We start from the raw sequence: 25,926 nt of genomic DNA on the forward strand, positions 1-25,926 counted from the left end.
TCTGGCCGTGGCTTGAATGATTTCAATGTTTTAATAACATTTTTTAATAAGCTTTGTGCTTAACGCAGTCTTCTTATCCTCTTGATCATCTACTTTTCTAATCTCATATTTAAATAAGTAAGAAAATTATATTCTATCGTGATCGAATCGTTTGTACTTATCACAACTACATTTTTATGCTCTACAATAAAAGGAGATCGCGGCTGATTTTTTATATTTTCAAAATAAAAGTTTTTGTAGGCGTTTTAGGCGTGTCCTTCAAAAAGTTTAAGTTACTTATCAATTTGTAGGCGATTTTCGCCAACGAGGAGAACGTTCACCACAAATACTATACAGTTGCGCAGACAGACAGATGTGTTGACGAACAGACGGAAATTTGAAATTAATCAAGAATTTATATGTTTTACGGGGCTTTTGAATCTTATTTCTGGGCGTTGTAAGAGTTTTGGAAAGAAATCAAATTTTCATGCGGTACAATAATGGTTTTCAATTTTGAATAAGTGCTACAGCATCGCCCCAAGAATATGAATTAAAATTTTTGTATATATATCTGCTATGCTTTATGAGCAATGAGCAAATTTTTTATTTCTTTTGACAACCAGAGGTGCTTTCAAGTTACGCAGTGCTTCGGGTGTGTCCTTCGACCGATTTGGACTATTTGCAATACCAGGCTGAGTGCAAGAACTTTCAATGTTTTTGTCAAACTTAAAGTCGATAGCTTCATATTTGCGGCCAGGAGAACGTTTACAACAGACATTACATAGACGGACAGACGAATATTCCTAAATCGATTTAAAACTTGATCCTGATTAAGAGTATAGAATACTTTGTGGATTCTCCGATGCTTCCTTCTGGTTGTTACAAACGTTTCGACAAAATTAATATACCCCTTATCCTTCATTGATGGGTACAAAAAAAAGCTTTCTTCTTAAGGAAAATACAAACCTAATTCATCTTAGGCATTGTAGGAACGCCTTTTAAATGTATTTCATCTAAACTATCTTCTCTGTCTATTTACCTCTTCGCTGACATGTAATATCGTTATTGTGTAAGTAGAAACTGCTACTGAGTACTGGGCGTTCGAATTTTGATGTAAGAAGAAACCATCATCCTTTATGTGATAGGATATTTAAAGTGCGACTTACATCGTTGAGAAGTGTCTTTACTGTGCCTAATTGATTCTTGCGTTACATTATGTAACGAAGACTACATTAACAAGATTGCGCAGATCATCTTGTATTGACTTTTGATTGTCAAGATAACCATCTCATTCCGCAAGTGCATCAATTGAATATGAAAACATCTATGCTTTTTAAAAAAAGTATTTTATTTTTTTTTAATCAAAAATTAAGTAACAATATATTAAAAATTTAAAAAAAAACATAAGTACAACGGTTCGCTTAGAAACTAAATTCCTAAATACATTTACATTAAAAAAAAAAAAAAAAAAATCAGGTCTCATTCACTCACATAATCACGCTTAGAAAAACATGAATCTTTCCATTCGCACAAACATAATAACAATAAACTTATTTTTATAATTTAACGCAATTTCAGCTCCATGGAAGTAAGCGATTTTTTGCGTTCATTTACTTCGAAACGTTGCATTATTTTTGCCACAATATGAGAGGGAGGTATATCTGGATTGCCGGTAAGTCCACGATAGCCGAGAACACTATGATCGCCTATACTATTCGCAAGTTGTAATCGCTTGATAAACGCATTTGTATCTATGCCTTTCACTTGTGATGGTTTCAGAAATCGTTTTGGTATGCGTGATAATATATCTTCGGAGCCTAATGGTCCAAAGCCCAAGTTAATTAAAATCGCTTCCGGATCCGGTTTACGGGCCTCTAATAAACTATCAACACTGGAATAACGACTCGAATCGGATTGTACAGAAGCGTCACGCTTCAAAACTCCCGGCATATGAGTTCTCCGCAAGGGTAAATTATTTTCTTGTATAGAATCGAAGGAACCGTCTGATTTTAAGCGGCGATCATGTGTTGAACTTGAAGTGCAATTTGATGTTAAAGAGGAAGTTGAACCGGTCTTTTCTGGTGGCGACATAACGGCCGAACTGGATGATTTATTGCTGACCAGTAGACTGCTATCGCTTTGTTGTTTACTACGAAAGCGTACTTGTTTCTTTTTGTGAGCGCTTAAGTGCGCAGTAAATGGTAGTACAGCTTGATCTCTTGTCGCCGAACAAAATGTTTTATCCGCTAAATCATCATCGCCGTCTTCCTCCAAATCGGCAGCATATTCAGCTTCATCTCCGCTATAAACATTAGTTGACTTTTGACGCTGTAAACGTTTTCTTCGTACATTGGTAGTAGACGCGGCAGTAGTTATTTGGGGCGTATTAGACTTAACACTATCTGTACTATCGCCATGTTGAAGTTGCTGTAAAAATTGTTTTATTTTCAATTCTTGTTTGTTATCCGGTAGTTTCCTTAAATTTCCACTTGAAGCACTGCTATAGGCAGATAAGGCACAGACTAGGGGATTAGCGTGCTTGGAGTAATTAAAATTGAAACAGCTTTGTGAGCGTTCCATTGTAGAGGTATATGTTGTCCTTTTTCACTTATAGGGATTTTCAGAATACTAAAATAAAATTTTTAAAAAAATTTTTATGAAATGAAGAAGAATTTTTTTTTTTTAAATTTTCATTTTGCACAGCGACATCATGGAAGTGATTCAACCCAACATTTTTTAGTTATACGAAAATTGTATAAGAATTTTCACATCGAATGATTGCAGTTAAATTTAAAGTTTGCTTTAATACTTTTTTAATTAACATTTGCGAATTTTTTTTTTCGATTTTAATTTTACAGAAACATCTTTGTTTTCTATATTTGCTATTTTAAGTGTATTAAGTGACAAAAACTTTTTGTATATTTTTCACGGTTACTTAAATTACTTAAACGAAATTGTGCCCTATTTGAGAAGAGGGTATGTTAAGTTTTTCATCAAATTTAAAAAGGAAGTGCAAGACTAAGATGCTTTTCTCTTCAATTCAATAAAATTTGAAAACAATTAATTACTACTTGATTTATGGATCAAGCAGCAATTATTATTTGATTTATAGATCAAGCAGTCATTCAAGTAATCAGGTCCAGTTTCATTTACTAGACCCTAATCAGCACTGATTCTCTTTAATCTTATCATAAAAGAGCCACACGTATGTCAAGCTTAAGGGAAGAGATCTTTTGAGTTTAATGGCACTTCAAAGAAACGTTAAGGCAAAACATGAATGATTCAAATAATCAACTATCATTTGGTTAGGATATTTCATGTTCAGTGGAAGACCTAAATTTTATGATAAAAACTGAAAGTAATGAAATTTATTCAATTTTCAGAATAATCGTTTTAAAAGTGCTACCATTTTTTTCCCTCTATATCTTTAGAAGATTAAAATTTTTATCAATACTATAAAGCTAATGAAAAAAGTCAACAGAGTCTTTGAAAAAGGTCAACAGAGTTTTTGAAAAAAGTCAACAGAGTTTTTGAAAAATGTCAACGGGGCTTACAGTAAATTATGAAGCGAATATGAAGGTTTTTTGCAAATTTTATACGATATCAAATGAAGAATTTCCCTCTTAAGTAAAATTATTTTTACCATTAAATTTGTATTCTTGCATTGAACGTATTTAAGAAAGTAACGCTCAAAACGGCTATTAAATCTACCATAAGGAATTCCTTTATAAAGTTGAATAAAATGAATTTAGATGAGATAGAAAATAGAAAAACAGATCTGCAAAGAAGATTTATAAAAAAATATTCATTCAAAGGCATTTTATGTTATCATCGTAGAAATTCTTCCCTTTCCAGAAACACTAATAAAACTACCTTAAGGAATTTCTTTGTTTCGTTACTGTATACACACAAGAGCTAATTATGCGAACGGCTGCCGCGTAACTTAAGGTTTTCAACTTAAGTAGCATTATAAAGTACTTAAAGGAAAAGTACTCTAAAAGCTAATCCTTGCTTTTTTACAGTGGGACTATAGGTTTGTTGCAATGTTCGACATTATAAGATGACTTTTGTGTGTAATAAAAAGACTACTGAAATTGTATGGTAACTTATTTATTTGTCGTTGTTAACTTAGAAGGAATTTTAATTAACTTTTTATTGCTAACACTAAGCAACATTTAAATTTATTTGTTAATATCATGTAATGCAATACGACAATAAAACGACTTTCAACAACAAAAGAAAACAATTAAAAAGGTTTTTTTTTCAACTTTAATGCAAATCTTGGATACCCTACCCTAAATGTTAGGTTGACAAAGAAATACTGAAGATTTGCTATTCAGCAATCAATTCATTAATAAGAGATTTATTAACTCTACCACTGCGAATTTGAGCGATTGCACCTCTGCATATAGAATAAGGTTGTAATGCTTTTAGCACTTTCGATGAAAACTCGAAACGATATAAATATAGTCTTGTTGTCTTGTTAATGTGATCAATCGGAAGAATGTCACCTACACGAGCAAAACGTTGACGGCCAAAAAGAAGTGAGGAAAGGATAGGGAGTGCCGGCAGCTTAATGGGAGTGTGGCCGTTAATCGGTGGGTGTTATGTTTTTAGCAACTCATGACTTACTATAGCTACGAGACTACGTAAACCCTATTGTGCTAAGGTTTGAACCAGCGAACAGTGACTTGGTAGCTGTGCATCTTAATTGTTTAGGCAATCACACAGACAGGACATGACGATATTTTTGTTTTCTCCTTCACTTTGTTTCGGTTTTGGTTGATAGGCTATTGAGAGTCTTTCAAACTTGGCCCGCTTGCTTAAATTAGGCATACATAAGTAAAGTATCAGAGTCTTATACTAAATTTTATGACAATTGATGGGCATATACAATGGCATGCTGCATTAATCTGCGATTGGTAATAATTCATTACTCAAATATGTGAGAAAATTTTCAGTTTATTCCCAAAAAAACTTTTTAGGTAAGCTTGCCTTTTCGATCGTATCACACTTGTTTTCAAACTTGCCCTGCTTAATTGAAACAAGAACAGTAGCAATACAATTGGGAGAAGGCCAACAGCAGCAACAAACAGACAAAATGGTATATGGAATGACAGAATACAATCCTGTATTCTCTTTTCTTTATGTCACTATATATGGCCAATGTGTATAACTACAAGGTCTGCAATTATCGAAAGGTTATAATACTCAAACGATGGGCTACTGATGTGATCAGTTTGCTCGCTGGTAGCTGTAGTAATCATTTCCTGTCAGCAACAAGAGGAATTTTTGTGTTTAGGTATTTGGTCGATCAACTTTCTTTTAAACGTATTTAAGGTATCATTAAACGATTTCAAAGTCTTCTAACACTGAGCTGTGAGGACAATAAGAAATCATTCCTTCAAGAAGTTAGAAATAGGTGTTGTTAATATAAAAGGATAAAAGTATTCCTAGCACTCTATTAAAAAGCCGAACGATTGGGACCAAATGATTTTGTAGAGACAGATTGCCAAAGTAATCATTAGGTAGTCGAGGAAGGAGAATTTTAAAAAAGCATATGAACAAAGGAAGATATGTGATCGCTGAGTTTAACATTACAGAGCATTTGATTAAGAGGTTATAGATGAGATGTGTACCATTATCCCCAAGTTGTGTCAATTTATTCGTTGCTAAGATTATTGTTAAAAGTACATTTTTCAACTTGGAGTGTACAACAAAACCAGGAAAGTATGCATTTCGTTTATCCGATTTTGAGAAGGCAGGCAATAAACGGACAGATGGACATTTAAATTCTATAGAATGTTACTCAGTTTGAAACTATTTGTATTCACTATAGCTTTTTTTTCGCACATTTGAAAATGATATGACAAACTTAATATACCGTTACCTTTGATGTATAGAAACAATGTACAAGTTCAAGTTTAGTTAATTTTATGTATCTTTTAGTATACAAGTGTATTACATATATTACATATATGCATGTATATGTGATTGTAAGTAAATATATGAGAGCTTTGTTTTTCTTACTATAGGGGAATTTTTTTATATTCTTTTTTTTTTTTTTTTTTCTTTTCAAAATTAAATAAAACGTTTTCCTTTAGTATTATAATTGATTTACATTTTATATATAGAAAAGTCACTTTTTCAATTACATTCGGATTTAATTTTTAAGTTTTTTTTTTTTTTTAATTCGTTATTGAACTCGAAGTAAACTCTCTTATACTCGCCTGTTTCCTTCTTAGCCCATCGTGCAAAGCAAAAGAAAGAATAATAAGAAATAATATCCGACGATGGTGTGAATGTAACGGCATTACACGCTTCGAGCTTATATATGCAAATTGTAAAGTCTTGTCTGAATTAAGAGCATAACAATTGAAACTTTTCACTCTTTCTTACGTATATATAAAGTATATAGATTTATATATACATATATCTTGCAAATGTGATTGAAAGATCATACTATTTATGCCCTACACTACTTGTGGTAAAGGGATGAACTATCGAATATTTCATTTAGATTCTCAAAAAAATGATTATAAAGCATGTAACGCTCCAAAATCTTTTGGTGACTTTTATTGAGATGAAAACATCTTCAATCGTTTTTTTTTTGCTACGAAGTCTAGTTTTCAAGATAACGACGACATATACGCATTTCTACCAAAAGAGATCATTTTGATCTCATTGCCATAGTTGCAGAAAAGAAGACAGGAACGTGATCGATTAAGCATGAGTTCCGTCACATAGAAGAAATTGGAGCAACCTCGGAAAGAGGCAATCATCGTTTTCAAGACTTTTCCTTTAACTTTCCTTTCCGTGAAGATATTTCGGAAATCTTGATATTCATCAAAATCACCTCCACCATCCTCAGTCAGGGAGTAGCCCCAATGCTCTTATTAATGTGGCTACAATTTGGGATGAAATTTTAGTTCCCATTTATCTTTAATTAATCTCCCGATTAGTCTTCAGCCAATTAGGCTATGGCAAAATGATCCCTTTTGATAGAAATAGGTATACCTCTAGTTGCCAGTAGTTTTAATGGTAAATCTGTGCGAGTGTATGCAACACACAAAAGGGCTTTAGATAAACCCATTATTTATTATACCCTACCCTACTGCACTTCTGAATCTCACCATCAGAATCACTTTTTGAATCAATCTAAGCATGTCTGTCCATCTAATTTCCTTTTGTTCAATCTGTAGGATGAAATTTTAGAGATGTTTCTATGATATTTGGAACACTAACATGTTTTGGACCAAAGACAAACGTCAATGGGAATGGTCCAGATCGGACCACTTTTTCGAACACTTCCTGTATAATGCCTCATTTTGAAAAGCCGTTATATGAATAATTGTAGAGCGGTGTAGGGTGTTTATTGGAGGGAAGAGGGTTGGATGGCTTGACTCGCTATAGCCGTTTTAGTTGTTCTCCATGTGAATGTGGTCCACATTAGTAAAGATTGTTATCTCAATTTCCAACGAAGGAGTTTACAAAAGTAAATTGTAGACGGAGGGACAGACATAATTACATGTCCACTATAGCGTAAATGTGCCTTATTTCTGATTGTCACCATCGCAATGATTAATCTCGTATACCATGTTATCCTTCCTTCGGGGTGGTGATATAAAATCACAAAAAAAAAAAAAAAAAAAGAAAAGGTAGAAAATAAAAACTTGTTCAAGTCTATTTAAGGTGAAAAATGTTGTTTCTTTACAGTTATATTTTCTTTCTTTTGCCATTTAAAGATAAAACAACATTTGTTACAAAAATGTTTTTTTTCATTTTTTTATGGTTTATTTTACGTCAATTATTAAGTATTTCGTTGTTTTCACATAATAATAGCAGCAATAATATAATAAAAATATATATATATTTTTTTGTTTAAATATTTACCGAAAACGTTATTTGTTTAAAAACCATTTTCTTTATATTTACTTTTACTAGAGTGACGTCAGCGAGAGACTTGTAATAGGATTAAGATAAATGATGTAATCGTGAAGTTCATTGACATGTAAAGTAAAACCAAAATAAAAATAATCTTGGACCCGCTTACGCACCACCACGTGTAATATCATATTTAAAGTTTAATCTCATTACCATTAAGAAATATCTATGAAATTGATGAATGACGACAAATAACCGTCGATCATATATAAGATTTAACGAAGGCGTAAAATACGTAACGTTTTTTTTTTTTTAATTGTTAATGTCTACTTCTCTACAACAACAACAGTTTTACTTAGAAGGCAGGTCGCCTACAGCTGTTACTCTTATCGCGAGCAACCTTTGGACATTATTACGTCTTTTCGTTAATGAAAACTGACGTCAGCTATTTGTAACAACTTTGATAAGCAAAAAATTTTGTTTTTTTTTTTTTTTTTTTTTAAGCTCAAGAGTTCATTGAGTTAGGTGTATAATGCTCCTAGTGTATTACTAATCGATACGTTTTGCAAAACAGTATATAACAGTGTATAATGACATCGATCTACGCATTGACTTAATCACTTAACCGTCTTGACCTCTTGAGCAATTTACGCGTATACTGATCGAACAGAAGTTCAGAAAATTATAAAAATAATTACAAAATTTGATGAGGAAATCCGACAACAATAGGTGGACGCATGGACGGATCATGAGGTGTACATTCGTCATATACTGTTAATTGTTTAAGTAAATTAAGGACCGTTACTTGCAAATTTGAAGTATATAAGTTAGGCTACAAGATATGTCCCTTGAGCAATGAATATTTTTTATATATATGAATTATATACATATATATATATGTATAAACTTTGATTTGCTTTAAAATATCTTAATATTTTTGTTGTTGTATATATTAGTTTTACGAGAAAATTTGCTTTGAGAGATTTTTGTTAGAGTAATTGACGTTTGTTGTCATCTATCGGATAAAAATAATCATTTTCTGTCATATTGGCGCCAACTTGAAAGATGTCACTTAAGTCTACAATTTTCCTGCAGATATGTTGACAGTTATAAGAAAACGAAAATAAGTGAAATTTCTGAAAAAATTTTCTATATATTTTCTAACTGTTTTATCCGCATAAGTGGCTGTGTCATTAAGAACTTCGACTGCGTACACAAAAGCACGACCTTTATCATATGGGCATACACCCGCTAGATTCGGGCCACTGCCTCCCTATCTCTTTCTCTTTCCTCAGTTTTTCCTGACCATCCCCGTGTTATACGTTCAGCTGACATCTCTGGAATAATTGATCGTATTAAAAAAACAAAACAATGTGCATGTATATGTGTACGCCGGTTTCGTAATACTTGAAAATATCAGATTTAAATAGATATTAGGGTTTAAAGCTTGGATATACGGCCGACAAATTTAAAGATAGTATATTTTAAGGGTTACTTGAAAATATTATTAATTGCCAGCTTTTTACACTAATTGAGCCGCTTTCTTTGAAAGTGGGGTCTAAGTCCCTTTTGTATTTAATATATGAAGTTATTAAGGATTTGTATGTTGTTTAAATAATAAATTGACTTAAGTATTAGCATAAAAAAATGTATGCTTTTCACTTTAAACAATTATTTCAAATGCTAAGAGAACTGAAGGCTAGAGAGAGGACTAAGAAGAAATATCAAACTGTTTGTGCATAGAAACAAATAGGAAGCAAATGTTTTTTTGCTACTGTTCTGTTAATTTTTTTTTTTTTTTTTATACTTGTCGGTTAGATTGTGGTTAGACATGTTGACGTTAAGCCAAGACAAACTTTGCTAATGTCAATCTACAATTTGAAATCAATTTGAAAAGATTTGACAGCAGAAGCCGCTGTCAGCCTTACAGTCAGCCGTTCGATCGCGAGAGAGGTGAAAATTATTATTTCTAATTTCGATTACAGTAAACTAAAAGAGTGAAGGGGCTGCTATTATCATCACATTTTATTGATTTAATTCAGTAAAATGCAAAGTGTTTCTATATGTAATTCTTTTTAAGTTGACTGGTGATCTTGGCATTTTGTAGATGCTAATGCTAATGCTAATAAAACGACTAATCCCTCATCAAACTAGTTTAAGTGAACGAGAATTTGCAACTGCTTTTTAATGCCAGCTAGCGGCTACTATTTACAATATCTGGGAATATCTGCAGCACGTGGTTGTATGAGTTACATTTTTATACCTATCGCCGCAGGAACAGCGACATATTGATTTTGTCAAAACGTCCCAGAAAGAAGCATCAGAGACCCTACAAAGTATATGTATTCTTGACCAGCATCAATTTCTAAATCGATTTAAGCATATCTGTGTGTTCGTCTGCCCGCACGACCGTCTGTCCATCTGTGTAATGTCTGTTGTAAATATTCTCCTGGCCGCAAATATGACTTCAAATTTGGCAGAAACATTGGAAGTGCTTGCACGCAGCTTGATATTAAAAATAGGCCAAAACGGTCGACGAACACGCACACAGCACTACCTAAGCTGAGAACACCTCTGTTTTTCAAAAGAAATGAAAAATTGGTTTTTTGCCCATTACTCGTAAACTATAGCAAGTAAATGTACAAAAATTTGAATTCACATTCTAGGGGCGATGCTGTAGCACCTGTTCAAAAATAGAAAAAATTGACCACTCCTACCCAATATTATAGTGTATCAAAATTTAGTTATTTTTTCAATATCTTCATAACACGCAGAAACAAGTTTCAAAAACCTCATAAAGTATACAAATTCTTGGCCAGTTACCACTCCTGAATGCACCTGAACAGGACCGCCTGTTCGTTTGTTCATCTGTCCCGTTAGCGGGAATGAAGATATCGCATACAAATTTGCAAAATGATTTGGATTTGATCGAAACTTTTCAAAGGACACGCCTATAACGCCCAAATGCCTCTACAACAAAAACTTTTATTTTGAAAATAAAAGAAATTAACTGCGCCCGCTCCATATTATAGAGCATGAGGATTTCTTTCTTTTATTTCTTTTTGCTTTTTTTGGGATGAACGGTGACGGGTATAAAAGTTTCGATTCAGACCGAATCTAATTTTCTTATTTGTTTTTTTTTTTTTAAACTTGCTAGAAGAAGTGGAAGTTTAGCTAGCTGCTATAAAGATACATTTTCTTCAATAGGAATTTTTTTATAATAGTCTCTGACGTGCAGGAGATTGACGCCTTTAAGAAATGCTCATACGAACACATACACACACGTAGATTTGCGTGTAATTTATATTAGAAAACATAAAAGTTTGTTTGTTTGATAATACCCGCGAAGCTACACATGTGTATGTATGTACATGTGAGCGGCAAAAGTTGCTGGAAAATTATTTTGGTGGACAAAAGTGATTATATAAATTCCGATATTGCACAGCCCATGTATACTATTGTGTCCAAAAAGTAAGACCAATTTAATTGTTTCTTTTTTAAATCTATTCACAATTCTAAATCTAGCTCAAAAGTGATATATATATATATGTAAATAAATTCTGATATTGAGTAGCTCTGAAAAGATTTATTTACTTTTCTAGTCTTCTAGTCTAATCTAAAGTTATAAGCTATAGTTATATGGATGTAAAGTCGAGAAATAACATTAGTTTTTTATTGCTTTGTATTTATGTTGTAAAAAAAAGTTTTATCGAACATTGATTCATTGATTATTAATTACACTAAGAACTTGTCTGCAACAAGACAATAAAAACAAAAACAAATGAAAACATTATAGTCGGCCTAAGCTGACTATTAAATACCCTAGAGCATATTGTCTATTTTTGTCATAGAAAAGAGAAATTATACCCTTTTTTTATAGGAACCTACTATTATGGGACTGTATATTAGAACTTAGAACTCTTTGTAAATGAAGTCTTGCTTCCCATTGGATTGGTTGTGCTCAACAGTGTTAAAAATTGTTGTACTATGGACCGATCCGAAGCACTTTCAATAGAGTTCGTCCTTGATTCAAAACACACTCCTGCACGAACTTTCATCAAAACATCCCAAAAATTTTTAATTGTAGCTTGAACAGAAATATACATGGATAAGCATCAGACGGACGGATGGACAGATAGAATTAGAATCATTTCACGCAATGTGGGTCTATCTGAACATTTGTTACGTGTTACATAAGTCCGGACAAACTTAATGTGCCCTGTACCGTAAGTTGTGTAGGATATAATTAAAAAACATGTTTGACATTTAATGAATTAAGATACGTAAAGAATACATGGTATGGTGTGCAAGCATTTGTGAGAGTATGTTGTAGCATTTTATTTTTCTAAAAAAAATAAATAAAAATTATTAGTGTGGAACATGTTAATTGATATTAAATTAAATAATCAATAGATTCTATTTCAACATTATCACATATTTAAGGCGATTTAATTTCTAAGGGCAAAGGGTCTCCACTAACAACTTAATAGTCGCGGGTTCAAATCTCAATCCGATAGAGTTTTTCAATAAAGCCGATAAAGCTTCAGATGTTAGGTTCGTTTACAAGGACAAAGATCAAATGGACAGATGGACAGACAGGCTTAGATCAATTCAGATTATCGATGCAATAAAAGGTGGGTCTATCTTAAGCCCTTCTACGTCCGCACTAACTTAATATACCCGTTCCCACAAATGGTTTAGGATATGAAAAGGAAACATTTTTGAATTATCTTTTCTTCTACGATTTATATAACACAACTGGGATTAAAAGGCTTGGACTTTAATTTATTCTAATCCAAAGAAATGTTTTTTCGTGCGCTTTTTTTTGACAAATGAAACTACAATAGCAAAGTAGAAATTGAATCTGTTACTATTTACTTGTGTGAAACAAAATTAATAAATTTTCTTCTCTTTAGCTTTGTTTTTTTTTTTTTTTTTTTTTGTTTTTTCTTTTTTATTGCTCCAGCTGCTTATCTCAACGTTGAATAGATACGTTTTAATAATAATAAGCTGCTCGTTATCTTCCGTATTGTAATTTATATAATTACAAAAAAAAAAAAAAAAAAAATCTATTTATAGCTGTTTTGCAAATAGATGAGGCGGACTATCTGCAAATATGTATCTAAACTTATTCAAATTAATGTATTTTTAAAATTTCACGTGAATCGAGCGGGAGAGTTTTTTTTTTAAACTTTTTGTGTTTTTTTTTTTTTTTTTTGATTACACATAAATTTCTCTAAAAAGTAACATGCGTTTCAATTATATTGACACGATATCAACTGGATTATAAAATGCAAAGATAATTACAACTGATTGCTTTAATTATGAAAATTATTTATTTTATTTAGATAGTTGTGGTTTAATAAATTCTCGGAAAAAAATTATAAGACAATTTTAGTAATTGCTTAATAATTACTTTCATTATTTTCCATAAAAGTGGAAATGTATGTAGATTAGGCTTTAGAGTATGATGAACTTTTCTGCTTTGACTTTGAATAGCGAGCGTAAATAAATATTAGCTTTTTTTTTGTCTATTAACCTTAAACTATGATCGGAACGTTGTTTAGAAGGAAAAAATCTAATCTTTAAAGCTCTTAGAATTCCTATTATGGCTTTTTATGTCCTACACCGCTTATGGTATAAATGTTTATAAAGTTTGTGCGGATGTATCCAACGCCCAGAATGTCTCGTGATACACCCATTTTTTAATATAACAAGCGAATGACAATCACTTTCTGCATCAATTTATCGGTCCGTCTGTCCGTCTCAGTTCGTAGTGTTTCACTTACAGACCGCCATTATGGAGACATTTTGATAATACATGGCCAACCAACGTGTTTTGGCCCTACGCCGCACGATATGGAAAATCGCTCGGATCTGAGCACTCCTTCGACTCCTTTCTCTGTGACGCCTTATTTTGAAAAGTTTTTATTTAAGTACTTGCAATAACGGAAGCGCTACAGGATATTTAATAGTGGGCCGTGACCTACCATAATACTTTTACGCGGCAAATATATATCAAGGACAAAGTGATGACAAAAAAATTGAAATTATTGCGAAATTTCTCGTCTCAATCGGATTATCCTTCCGTTAATGAATACTAAACAGAGTTGTGGCAATCAGTTGGAGAATGTGTGTTGTGTGGCGGGCTTCACTGGAGGAGCCTATAAAAAAACACCGCGCAAGTAATGATATTATCCGAGTTAACGAAGAGAGACGTGAGTTAACAGAAGCAGGGCTTTACGCTTCTTTCCATAAATTTCTGATTTTGTTGATTAAATTTTAATTCAAAAATGGAAGAAAATATGTCGATCGACCGAATTTCATTAGGATATTTCAAAAATAAAGGCATTTACGTTGACTAAGCAAAAAAAAAAAAAAAAACCAGACAGAAGGACAGACAAGTTTAATCACAAGTATATATCTAAAGTTCTTCTGGGTGTTGCATGCATTCCCGCAATCTTGATATATATAATAATAGTATACATAACATGTGAATCCACCTCAAGTTCTTCCGGATGTTGCACGCATTGCCCATTGCCTTGACATACACTTGCAACCATCCATTTATCATTTGGAGAAGAAGAAGAGAATTGCCCTATTCATAATACGTAATAGGAGAGAACAACTGCCTACAAACCTATTATACTTGAAAAAGTTAATGCACCCAAGTTAATCGAATCCCATGGCAGCAAAGTAAGGTAAGGTCAGGTAAGGTATTTCATTATCATTAGTGTGATGGTATTGGTCTGCGTTTCGGTTCCTTAAAGCTAACGCTGTATTGATATTTTTCTACAAGAATTTATAAGTGAAGAAGAAAGAATTGTTTTGTACACTTTTTCATAACTAATGTAGCGAAAGCAATTTTTTCCCCTGTCACTGACACTCGAAGTTATTATTGTTGTCGGAAACTGTCGATACTAATTAAAGATTTTTAGAAAAAAAGATTGTGAATGATACGAAAGAAAGGAAACAAAAATAAATAAATCCGTAGATAGGCATAAAATTATGATTGACTTATCTAATTATACCCCAAAGGGAAATGTGTTTGTTTTTATTTTTGAATAATTTTAAAGTATTCTATACTATTTACACCCTACATCACTTGTGGTGTAGAGCATATGAAGTCAGTTCGGTCGTTTGTAACATCGAAAAGGTTTTTAGATGGACCCACCTTTTATTATACCGATCGATTTAGAATCACTTTCTAAATCAATCTAAGCCTGTCTGTCCGTCTGATGTCGGGCCATGTAAATTTGTGTTTAAGTTGCAAACCGCCATTTTTGAAATATTTTGATGAATTTTGATACACTGATGTGGCTTGACTGAAGATGTAGCGCTATTGAAAATGTTTCGGATCGGTCCACTTTTTCGACCACTCCTCACTTAACGCCCTATTCTGAAAACCCGTAATGTGGAAAAAAATTGCAATTTTCAAAATTCTTCGCCATTCTAAATTGGTGTGAAAACTTTGGACCGGCTAGGGCAAGTTGTTGCACCTCCTCTCATACATACATTCCTGTGGAAACTAAAGCTTTATATGGTAAAAAGGTCGAATTTCCAATATTTAATGATGAAAATTGGCTCGTAATAGTAAATTGCCAAAGAAATATACCTTACGGAATTTGGACCAAGTAGGTCTATAAGTTGGATGCCACCGCATATCAGGATTCTCATGAAACGTAAAAACTTTTATGTCAAAAAAAATAAATAAAGCAATGAAGTGTATCTAATTTGAACCACATGGGTCTATTTCTCCCCTTGCTCCATAAAAAATATCTCATGATACCTTAATAATTCACAGAAGTGTTTCAGTAAAAAAAATTATTACTAGGGAATTTGGATCACAAATGTCTATCTTTTTGGCCCCCCCTTATATAGGCGTTATCACGAAACGCAAACTCTTAGAAGGAGGGTAAAATCTAACCTTCCCATATGCGGGCTTTCATGAAAATTATGGCTTTGCATGACAATAATGTGGACTTGTTGGTGTACCACGCGAAGTGGTGTAATGATCGGTGTTACCCGGCTACTTCTTACTTGTTTTCTTTTATTTTTGTGAAAAAATTTTTTAATGCAATTTTATATGCTCTGTAATAGCATGGAGATGATAAATTGAAAAAAAATATTTGAAATTAAATGTAAATTATTTTCAAATCGATTTACGTTTTTGTTTCAATTTTTTATTGAAATGTTTACTTAAGCTTTTTTAGATTGAATGCTTGGCGAATCATTTTTTAAAACGGAGATTGTATTTAAAAATTTAATGATTTTATATAAAAATTTTAATATTATTTAAATAAAAAGTATTTACGGTGACACATTGACACACAGACTTTTTGCTGATTTTAGGAGCAAATATAAAGTACTTTAATATAATTTTAAAATTAATTTTTAAAAAAAAAAAACAACGTAAGAAATTTGGCGTACAATACTAAATGCTTAGTTTTAATGTATCGAGGAAAGGGAGGTTTTCTAGCCAAGTAAACTTTGCGTGAGCTATTTATCAAGGTCAACTCAAACAAAGCTAATATAACATAAAATATCTTTTCAGGCTTATAATAAGATCGAAAGTGCGAATTGTGAACTGCTCTTACGCTATCGGTAAAGGTGCGGGAAAGCTGAACTTTCAACAAGATTGCACGAGGTATTTATAGTTGAAGTTCTTCCCTTTTTTTCAGCGATTGCAGCGACACTTGGAAGACGTCGTAGAGGTCGACGAAACAAACTTGGCGACATGATATGACATAAGTGATTCCATTTGATGGCAATTACAACAGTAAAAAGATCTATACTTTTGTTTATTGTTAAGAACTGTTAAATATAGGGAACCAGTTTCAAACAATGTCTACATATTGACTTTAAATCACGGAGAGAGAGAGCGAGAGAGAGAAGAAGCTACGAAAAGCTAAATTTGCTTCGAATACCTTGTAAAGCCATTAGGGAAAACTACTGATAGCAACCGACTAGGCCAGTATAGAAAGAATTCTTTGATGATCTTAAAGGGCTTAACTAAACTACTCTTAGAAATATTAACAAGCTTACAAAAGAGTCGGGTTACCCGTTATATAACTTTCGTATATTATGTATATACTTCTTTTAACTTATGTTGCCAAATTCTATGTTTTCTCATACTCAGATGAAACTTAAAGTGCTTCTGCTTTTTGTTGAACATTTTCTATTTTATTTACTTGAGTTACGTCCTACACTCACATCTGAAAGCTTCTACTTTAGTCTGTGTAGGCGAATAAGTCTACTATCAATAGTGTAGCAAAGTTTCGCATTCAACGATCAATCACCTTTCTCACCTCTCGCTTGTAATTCCTAAAATACTTACAAAAAAGTACTTATCAACATAGTATCTACAGTGTGTGCGTACACAATCATAGACACATAGATGATAGAAACTTGAATAATAATAAAAATATACTTATTGTTGAGTGCACTACGTATTCATGTGTCCACGGCTGTGTATGTTCTCGATTGATGTAATCTCTCTATCGTTTTAGAAATTTATACTCGTTACCCTCTCCCTATCAGTTTTTTTCCAATCGTTTTGGCTTAGAATTTAGCAGATTTCTTAGTCCATTTCAGAGATAGATCTTTTAAATGAACTTGATCCACCTGCAAGCAAGGCTTAGCTGGAAAACCAACGCCAACTGACATTGGACTAGAATTTAAGTAACCTGGTAGCCTTGAGACCTTTGCCGTTCAGCTTTTAAAGGAGATTTAAGCAAAACAAGTATTCTCGTCAATTCGAGGTATCAAGAGGTAAGTGCGCATACACCCACACGCACACACAGAAACATACTAATACTATGCCCAAAAAGTAAAACCGAATATCGAATATTAGAAATATTTTGTGTTGAAATTGATAGCATTGTAACAGACATTAGCGTCAAATTTCACGTCACACGCGTTAATTAGTATTTCAGCTGCGCTTCGTTTTGTACGATATAAAAAGTATTTTTTCCGATTTTTACAATATGTGTAAAGAGATGATTTCTGACTATCAATGCATTATGAAACGGTTTATTACTGCAAATGACAAGCATACGACCCGTCAACAACTGATCAATCAGTGGAACATCGGGTAAAAGGCGAGCTAAGAGTGAAAGAACTGCGACTCCAAAGTCTTTATCATAGTGTTGCGCACAATGAATTTCTTCTGCCTGCTTAAACTGTTCACAAGCAAGTTTGAGTATTACTTTGAGATGGCCTTACTTTTTCGACAACGTAGTACGCTCTCACGTGCGGGAGATGGATACATTTTGAAAAACGACGATCATATAAAGTAGATATAGACACTTACATATAATTATCTGTCTGCGTACAAACAAACGCGCACACACACACACGCACGCATACACGTTAGAAGGAAAATTATTTAAGTGTCTTGCCTTATTTGTGTGAAGTTATTCGCAAAAAGCAGGCCGGAGAAGATTGAAAAGATGAAAAACTTTTTGGACCCAGTGCGTATATGTACAGATACGTACGTTGATTTCCGTTAGATGTGCAGGGGGTGAAAGTCTAATACTGATCTACTGCTTGCCCCCCACCCCCTCTTATTATAAAAACAGAAAACAACACATACACACGTCCAAGTTCGTCCTCCAAGTTTGGGTAAAGTTTTCCTCATTTTCTTGCAATATTGATGGAATGCGATAGACTTTTGAAAATTTCATGATTGAAATGAAGCATTTATTTTCCTAATAGGAATAGGAATTTGAGAAAAAAAGAAAAAAAAAACTTCTTTTCATTTTAAAAGGAATTGTTCATATGTGCATTTTAGTCGTACGTTTATGTATTTTATTAATGTGATTTGTTGTGCTTCACCGTTTGTTGGCCTTGACAACAATTTCTTTACGCGCGCGCTTCAATTCAATATTGTATTGAATGATGATGATAATAACGGCAGGAAAAAAAAGAAACAAACAAAAAAAAAAAAAAAAAAATAAAAATTTAAATGCAAAAAGCTTTATATATATATATATATATATTTATAAATGCAAATATGCACAAAAAGTGAAAAAATGCTATACACATGCATGTACGTACATGCAATTTATACGCGTATTTGCTAAATAATCACGGTTTCTCTAAATATTTTAATTTTTTATTATATTTGTTTATTGACTTTTTTGTCTTTTTTTTTTTCCAACATAATTTTTGTTTAACAAACTTTCTTCATTCATGATCGATCGCCCCTTCCATGATGTGTTTGCATGAATTTTTTTATTTTTTATTTTTACTATTGGCTGTTTGCCTTTTTTAAAATAAAAATACTCACTTTTTAAAATGATTGTCTCCCCGATTGTTTGTAGTTATTGTTATTGTGATCAATATAAGTATATAAATAAATAAAAAGTAATTTTTTTCTTCTTTTTTTTTCACTGTTATTGAACCAGCCTTTTGAGTACTTGTGAATACGTTTAATTTATTTTGTTTCCTTTTTTTGTTTTTTTTTTTGCTTTTTTTTGTCATTTAATATAAAAAGTATAGAAAAATGAAGCGCTTTTTTTTCATTTAAAAAATTTCACTACCGAGTGACATGTGCTTTAGATGATTAGCAATTAAAAACTGAGCCTGTTTTACTGCAACGGTTGAGCTTTAAAAAATCCCAAGAAAATAACAATAAGTAACGATCGTCATTTCTCCCAAGATACTCTCTCCTTCTTTCTCTCTCTCTCTCTCTCTCTCTCTCGCTATCTTTTTTTTTTGTTTCATGCTTTTTATTAATCAAGTTTTTGTAAGCTCTTCATTAATCAAGTATTAATAAGTGGATAGGGTTTCCACAGCTTTTTACAAAAAAAAACAAAAAAACAAATTTTAAATATTTAAAAATAAAATCGTTAATTTTAAATATCAAAAAGAAACGTAACTTTATATCTAAAAGTTTTTAAATCTAGATGTCTACTGTAAACGATAGTCACCGATTTATTAAAATATCATCAACTAAAGTGATGGAGGTCGTCGCCCACGGATCTATGAAATTTTGCAGATTGCTGGGTCTTGGAAATTAGATGAGATAGTCGTTCCGTGCAGTCGCTTATCTATTTTCTATAAATGACCAGGACTTTTTGAATAGTCTCGTTGCCAATCCCTTTAAGCCAATGTGTAAACTTCGAAGTATGTTTCGTTAATCTTAGTCGTAGCACTTATTCGATCAGGTACATTTATTTCTAAATTGATATTTTCCAATGTCTTAGGAGAAAGTACATAATGCATTATAAGTTAATATCTTTTGCAAACTGAAAGTTCGAATATTCTCTCATTTGTATAGGCATAGAATAGAGTTTTTGTTAATGAAGAAAATTTTTTTGGTTAATAGAAGAGAGTGGAGACGCTCGTCGACAGATGAGCATAACAGAATCGATTCAAAAGGTCAGTAGAGGATTCTTGATTCGTATTCCTGGTGTTTCGAATAAAATAATGTATGTCCATCCTTCAATGCAGCCATAAAGCCAGCTAAGGAGTTGAAATAAAATCTGGAAAATGGTACATAAAATTAACATAATCTGTCCTCAGCAGGATGATGAATATTTAATAGCCCCCCTAGAGACACTTTCGGCATCTTCCTTTCTTTTTTTCTGTATGGACAGGGCTTACGAGTAGTTTTCAGTATCCTATTATGTTGTATGTAAAATTACTTTAAACGGAGGTTATAAATTGATTAAAAGTTTACAACAAAGGAACGCATAGCTTTCAGAAAAATTCTTTTATTAGATTAGAAAAGACCAATGCATTGCCATACAAGAAAGAAATGGTTTTTAAATGTGGCCATGCTATTCAGATCGATGGGGAGTATTTCTAGCCGGCCTATTAGCAGGACTTAGGATATAAATGTCCAGCTTGATAACTTTACTCTCTCTGTGGATCTATTTGTAGGAGAACGATTCATATTCTTCTATTTAAATTTTTACCTGGCCGATATGACTAATTTTTCCTAAAAATTTTACTTCATATTTTTTTATGAGCGAAATTGCGAACGAATAACACTGACTCTTTTATGTCCACCTGTGGCCATTTAATAGGTGTAAAAATGATAAATTTTAACTTGTCATCTTGACATTGGAATTTCAATAATGCGAGCAGTTAAACAGGGGGACGAACACATGGATCATAGTCAAGTCTACTAAAAATTTTACAAATGTGGACTCGTAACGCTTACAAACGAAGGAATAAGTCCAGTATCCTAACATCTCTCCAAAGGACTATCAATGTTTATAAAAATTAAAAAAAAAAAAACTTCAATATATGTAACAAAGTTCATGAGAACCTTCTCGACAACTATATGACAGACGTCTTACGAACGTTCTATCAGTAAATGCGTTACATATTATTGTAAAATTGTTCAACACACTTCATAACCTTCAATCAATGCAATGATAATGAAAACAAATATTATCGTATCTTGGCTTACAGTTTTTCGGAAAGATTTTTTATCGAAAACTGATAACTTTTGATTGCATTTTAGTGAAGAGGTCGCAAGTAATTTTCTACTGATCTTGTTGCTACTTGTTATCCAATAGCTTAATATCTCAACAACTAATTGCATTTTTCTCTCACTCTCTCTCTCTGTTTCAGTTTGCCTGCTTTTTTTATCTCATGCAATATTCTCAATTTTCTTGAATTTTGTAATTGTTTTTTTTTTTTTGTTTATAGCTAGAAGAGGAAGAGGAAATCTTTTTTAACCGAAAAACCTGTTTTTCATCTTCTGTCCGTTAATTGTCTTAAGCGTAGCTTTGCTTTTATTGTTATTGATTAGAATTTTTATAAGCTATCCTTGTCTCTCCCGTTAATTGCTTTGCAATACGAATACTTTTATTTCGTAGTAGTTTTATAGTACGTTATAGTACATATACTTAAAGTTTATGGCGCTTTTTATTACATTCTTAATAGCGCCTCATCATGAATTTGTGTAAATATTTATTTTAAATGTTTTTTACGTTTTTTTTCTCTTTTTATATATGTGTTTAAAAGGTTTAATTAAAAAAATTTTTTCTTTTATTTTTTTTCAATTTAGCGCTTTTTCTTATATAAGAAATTCGATTACGTATTAATAAAGCATGAAAATATGTTTATATCGAAAGGTTGAATTATTGATCACTTGCAAGGAGCTAACGGTCAACGTATAAGTTGAGTGTAAACTTAATTTCTTTTATACACTACATTAAATGTGGTATATTAGGTTTGTTCGGATGTATGCAATATCGAGAACGTTTGAGATAGGCATACCATTGTTATTATATCGATCGAGTCAGAAGCACTTTCTGAGTTGGTTTCAGCATGTCCGTCCGTCTGTCCGGTTTGTTTTCTTCAACCCACAAACCGCAATTTTCGATGTGTTTTGATGAAATGAGTTTTGGTCTAAAGAAAATAGTTCGGATCGGATACAACGCCTTACTTTGAAAAGTCGTCACATGAGTAACGGTAGAGTGTGGTACGAAATCTAAAGTTGGGCTGCGGCCTGCTATAGTCGTTTTACTTGTTTTAATATCAAAATTGCTTAATTTGTGTTTTAATTTTCCAAACTGTTATTGCAGTCACCAAAAGAATTCTTTTGTAGAAAGCGGACCAAAAAATAATAAACGCCAAACGACCCAAAATGATTTTTGGAAACGATTGCTTATACGATGCCAGCTAGATAGCGACGGTATTAAACATGGCCAAAGTATTGAAACAAACTGATATCGACCTACCGACCAACAATTTATTCGTAATGAACCTCCTAAGGCTGCAAATGTCAAATTGGGCGCTTCAATGTCCTCCGTATTCATTTGATTTATCTCCGCATTAGTGTTTCTTGTCTGCATGCCTCGAACTTGCTGTAAAAGGAGTTTCTGATGAGAACGCTTCCTGAAGAGCTCTACTGAGGCGATTTCCAAAGATGATATAACAAAATTTATAGCAGCATTGATTGAATGCAGCCTGCCGCATGCAGCTTCACAAAATATGTATAGGGTTTTTCAGCTGACATGTTTTAAGTCTTTTGACATTGCGGGCATATCTTGTATATAAAATTCATTTTTCTCTCGTTAGCTGTGTTTCAGTAAAGTTTGCAATTTTATCGTGAAAAGGTGTACGCTTTAAAAGCGTTGGAAAATTATTCAAATTTTTTTAGAAAATAATTGTTGTCGTTTTTTAAGTTTTCCGGCAGTTTCTTAGGTAGCTCACGTTCTTAGGGGAAGTTCATTTTCATCCCAAATTATTCATGAGAAAATTTTATGTTTCGTGTAAGCGATATTTTCGCGAGCTTTTTGAAATCGTGCCATCATTGGCTCTTATCTTTTTCGGAATGAGAGTGGGTCATCCCGCTAGCGTGAATGGAGAGCCCCAGAGATTGATGTTAAAGAATTTTTTTATGATCTAAATCTAACATCTGGTTGTAAGGAGGCGGGACTAGGTGCAACTCAACATGTTCAACAATTTGTTTATCACGTTTATCAGGGTGTCTGGTGTAATATTACCAAATGGCTCATGAGAAGGTGTAATTGAACAGCATTGAATTACTCCTTAAAGTCGTGAATTTAACGAATTATTCACGTATTCACGTTATTGGTCCAACTAGAGCAGATTTACTGGAAGTGCTCGAAGCAGCTCGGAGCAGTCGCGGTGTCAGTTCGAATGATGTTATATTTAGAAGTTATTATTATTATTATTATTACAATTTTAGACTAACGAAATAAATTCTTAGACTAAAAAAAAAAAGAAGACGTTGAGCACTAGCAGCACAGGCTATTTAAAAGTTAATAACATCGAATATACTTGAAAATAAACAAATTTGTTTTTTGTTTTCCTCAATTCTTTTAGTGTTGTTGTTGTTGTGGTTTGTTTGTTTTTTTCCTTTCCTAAAAAGGTGTGTGTTTTAAATAAAAAGTATTGCTCTTAACTAAATAACTAATTGTTTTTGTTTTTTTTTTTTTTTAATTTAAAAAAAAATTTCCGTTAATTTTGCGGCATATTGTTTATTGTAAACTATGAAATTTTAACAGCGTGACAATTAAAATGTTTTTCCTTATAGGTTAGCCATAACCGACCTTCAACCAATATATACGCCATTTAATCAAATACGCTGATAAATTGTAACACGCTACTGTTTTGCTTATGCTTTTGAATTTAAATACCTACGTGGTGGTGCGATGTTACAAATAGATTGAAATAATTACTCGTAATAGTTTATATTAACTATACCTATGAAATTTACGACTTAAAGCGACACTTGACTAGCTGGTATAATTTACAGAAATCAACACTATTGATAATAGTGTAACGTAGCGTGATAGATAGAATGTTTTACTATTTAAGTTTCTTATCTTATTTGCAAAATATTTTGTGGTTTTTGTAAATCGCTTTTAGCTATGATTTCTTAAAAGTCATTAATAAGATGCAACTAATTAAATAAGGAAAACGGAACTAATTTTCCTTAGCAATATTTTGCTTGGAATGCGAAAGTCTTTTTTCCATGCATAACAAATAATGTAAGAAACTGGTAGAAATCTTTGATGCCCGATACATCAAATCAATAAATAAAAATTGCCAAGCATTCTGTCAATTATAGGCATGTAACTTAGTTAATCGAAACTATTTAGCGCAATTTGTTTCTTCAAATTCGCTACAATGTGTTTGTTGTATATCGTGCTCTTAAGCCATGCCATGCACTTGAGCATATTAAATTTGTACTCGTATTAGGAATAGGAACTGAGATATATCTTCCTTTTATTATATATTTATTGTGTGTCCTTTTGTTCGCATTGTTTTCTTTTGTTCAATCTTCAAGTTGTAATTTTTGAGATATTTTCACTACATTTGTTGCACTGACGTCTTTTAGCTCAAGGACATATGGCAAACGTTTCGGTTATAGCCACTTTTGCGACCGCTTCTTCTGTAACGGCTTATATTGGAAAGTTGTTATATGAATAAACGTGTGGTGGTAGAGTAATTAGTGTTGGGTTGGGTATGGTGGGTGAATTGCGTTCATTCCAACATTGATACATCAACTTTTAACTATTTATTTCCACTTTTGCAACTCTAGTGCGAACAATATATTGGGTCAGTTTCGAGCTTTTTCTTTTTGTAGTCTGCTTTTTTTTAAATGATTCCAGTGCTTGCGATATTTCCTGACAGTTTGGGAGTCAGATTTTCTCCACCAGTTGCAAAATTTTGTCGAATTTTCCAGTGACTGCGACGTAGACCACCATCACTCCTGGGTCCTTGGTCCACTCAAAGCATTTTCACCGTACACTTCACAAATTTTTTTTTTTGTTTTTTGCACCGTTTTTACCTTTTTTATAGTAAAAAAGTACCTCATAGCGTATTTCTTTAGAAGTTTCACTCATTTTCAAATCAATATAACTTTTTACACGAGCAAAGAATTGGATAACTACCTCCACAAAAAATGTTAGCGGGCATGTTACTCTTTGAGCACATGCTCGCTTGAGATAATCGGTTTAGTGTTACCCAATATGTAGGCATTAACGACATGTCACGGAAAAATCAGCGACCTATGACCTAATATAATGGATAAATGGATGGACATGATTAAATTGATTTAGAATTTCACTCTAGTTAAGACTGCATTGTTTTATGGTATTCTTATGCTAAATCTAAGTTATATAATTCGTTACTTTAATTCTTTTAGAGCGATTAAGAAAATTTCTGATTTTTGTCAGCATAAAGTTAAGTCTAAAATAGTTATCCTAGGTCAAATTTCAAAGCCTTATTTAGGATTTTGTTAAGACGTACAGCGTACGGCCGGTCAGAGCCAGGAAGTTCCCGAAGGTTGTCTTTCGAAATCGGCCTGATTTGCAGAAGATTCAAGTTTTATGGACACTTGTACAAAGGAATTTTCGTTGTAGCTATGCTTATCTTGGAAAAGGTCTTGCTCCATGTGGAGATGCTTAGCAGTTGGATGTTTAACTTGGAGAAAAGCGAAGGCGTTAGATAGACCTTTCCTTTACCAGAACATTCGGGACGCCTTCATATAATGTACGTCCATCTGGTACTTGGGAACTGATAAATCCCGGTGTTGGTGACAAACGTAAGCTCATACAGTGTAGCATC

At 32.7% G+C, this 25,926-nt stretch overlaps 1 protein-coding gene across 1 annotated transcript; it reads right to left on the reverse strand.

Moving 5' to 3' along the window:
* Positions 1-1,328: 1,328 nt before the first annotated feature.
* On the reverse strand, positions 1,329-19,193 carry LOC119638626. The gene is made up of 2 exons (XM_038035515.1): positions 19,154-19,193; positions 1,329-2,607 (listed from the first exon to the last, which is right to left on the reverse strand). Exon 2 carries the CDS (start codon positions 2,557-2,559, stop codon positions 1,543-1,545), a length of 1,017 nt encoding a protein of 338 aa, XP_037891443.1. The 5' UTR covers positions 2,560-2,607; positions 19,154-19,193; the 3' UTR covers positions 1,329-1,542.
* Positions 19,194-25,926: the final 6,733 nt, after the last annotated feature.

Source organism: Glossina fuscipes, unplaced genomic scaffold (assembly GCF_014805625.2).
Source record: "Glossina fuscipes isolate IAEA_lab_2018 unplaced genomic scaffold, Yale_Gfus_2 91, whole genome shotgun sequence".
NCBI lineage: Eukaryota > Metazoa > Arthropoda > Insecta > Diptera > Glossinidae > Glossina > Glossina fuscipes.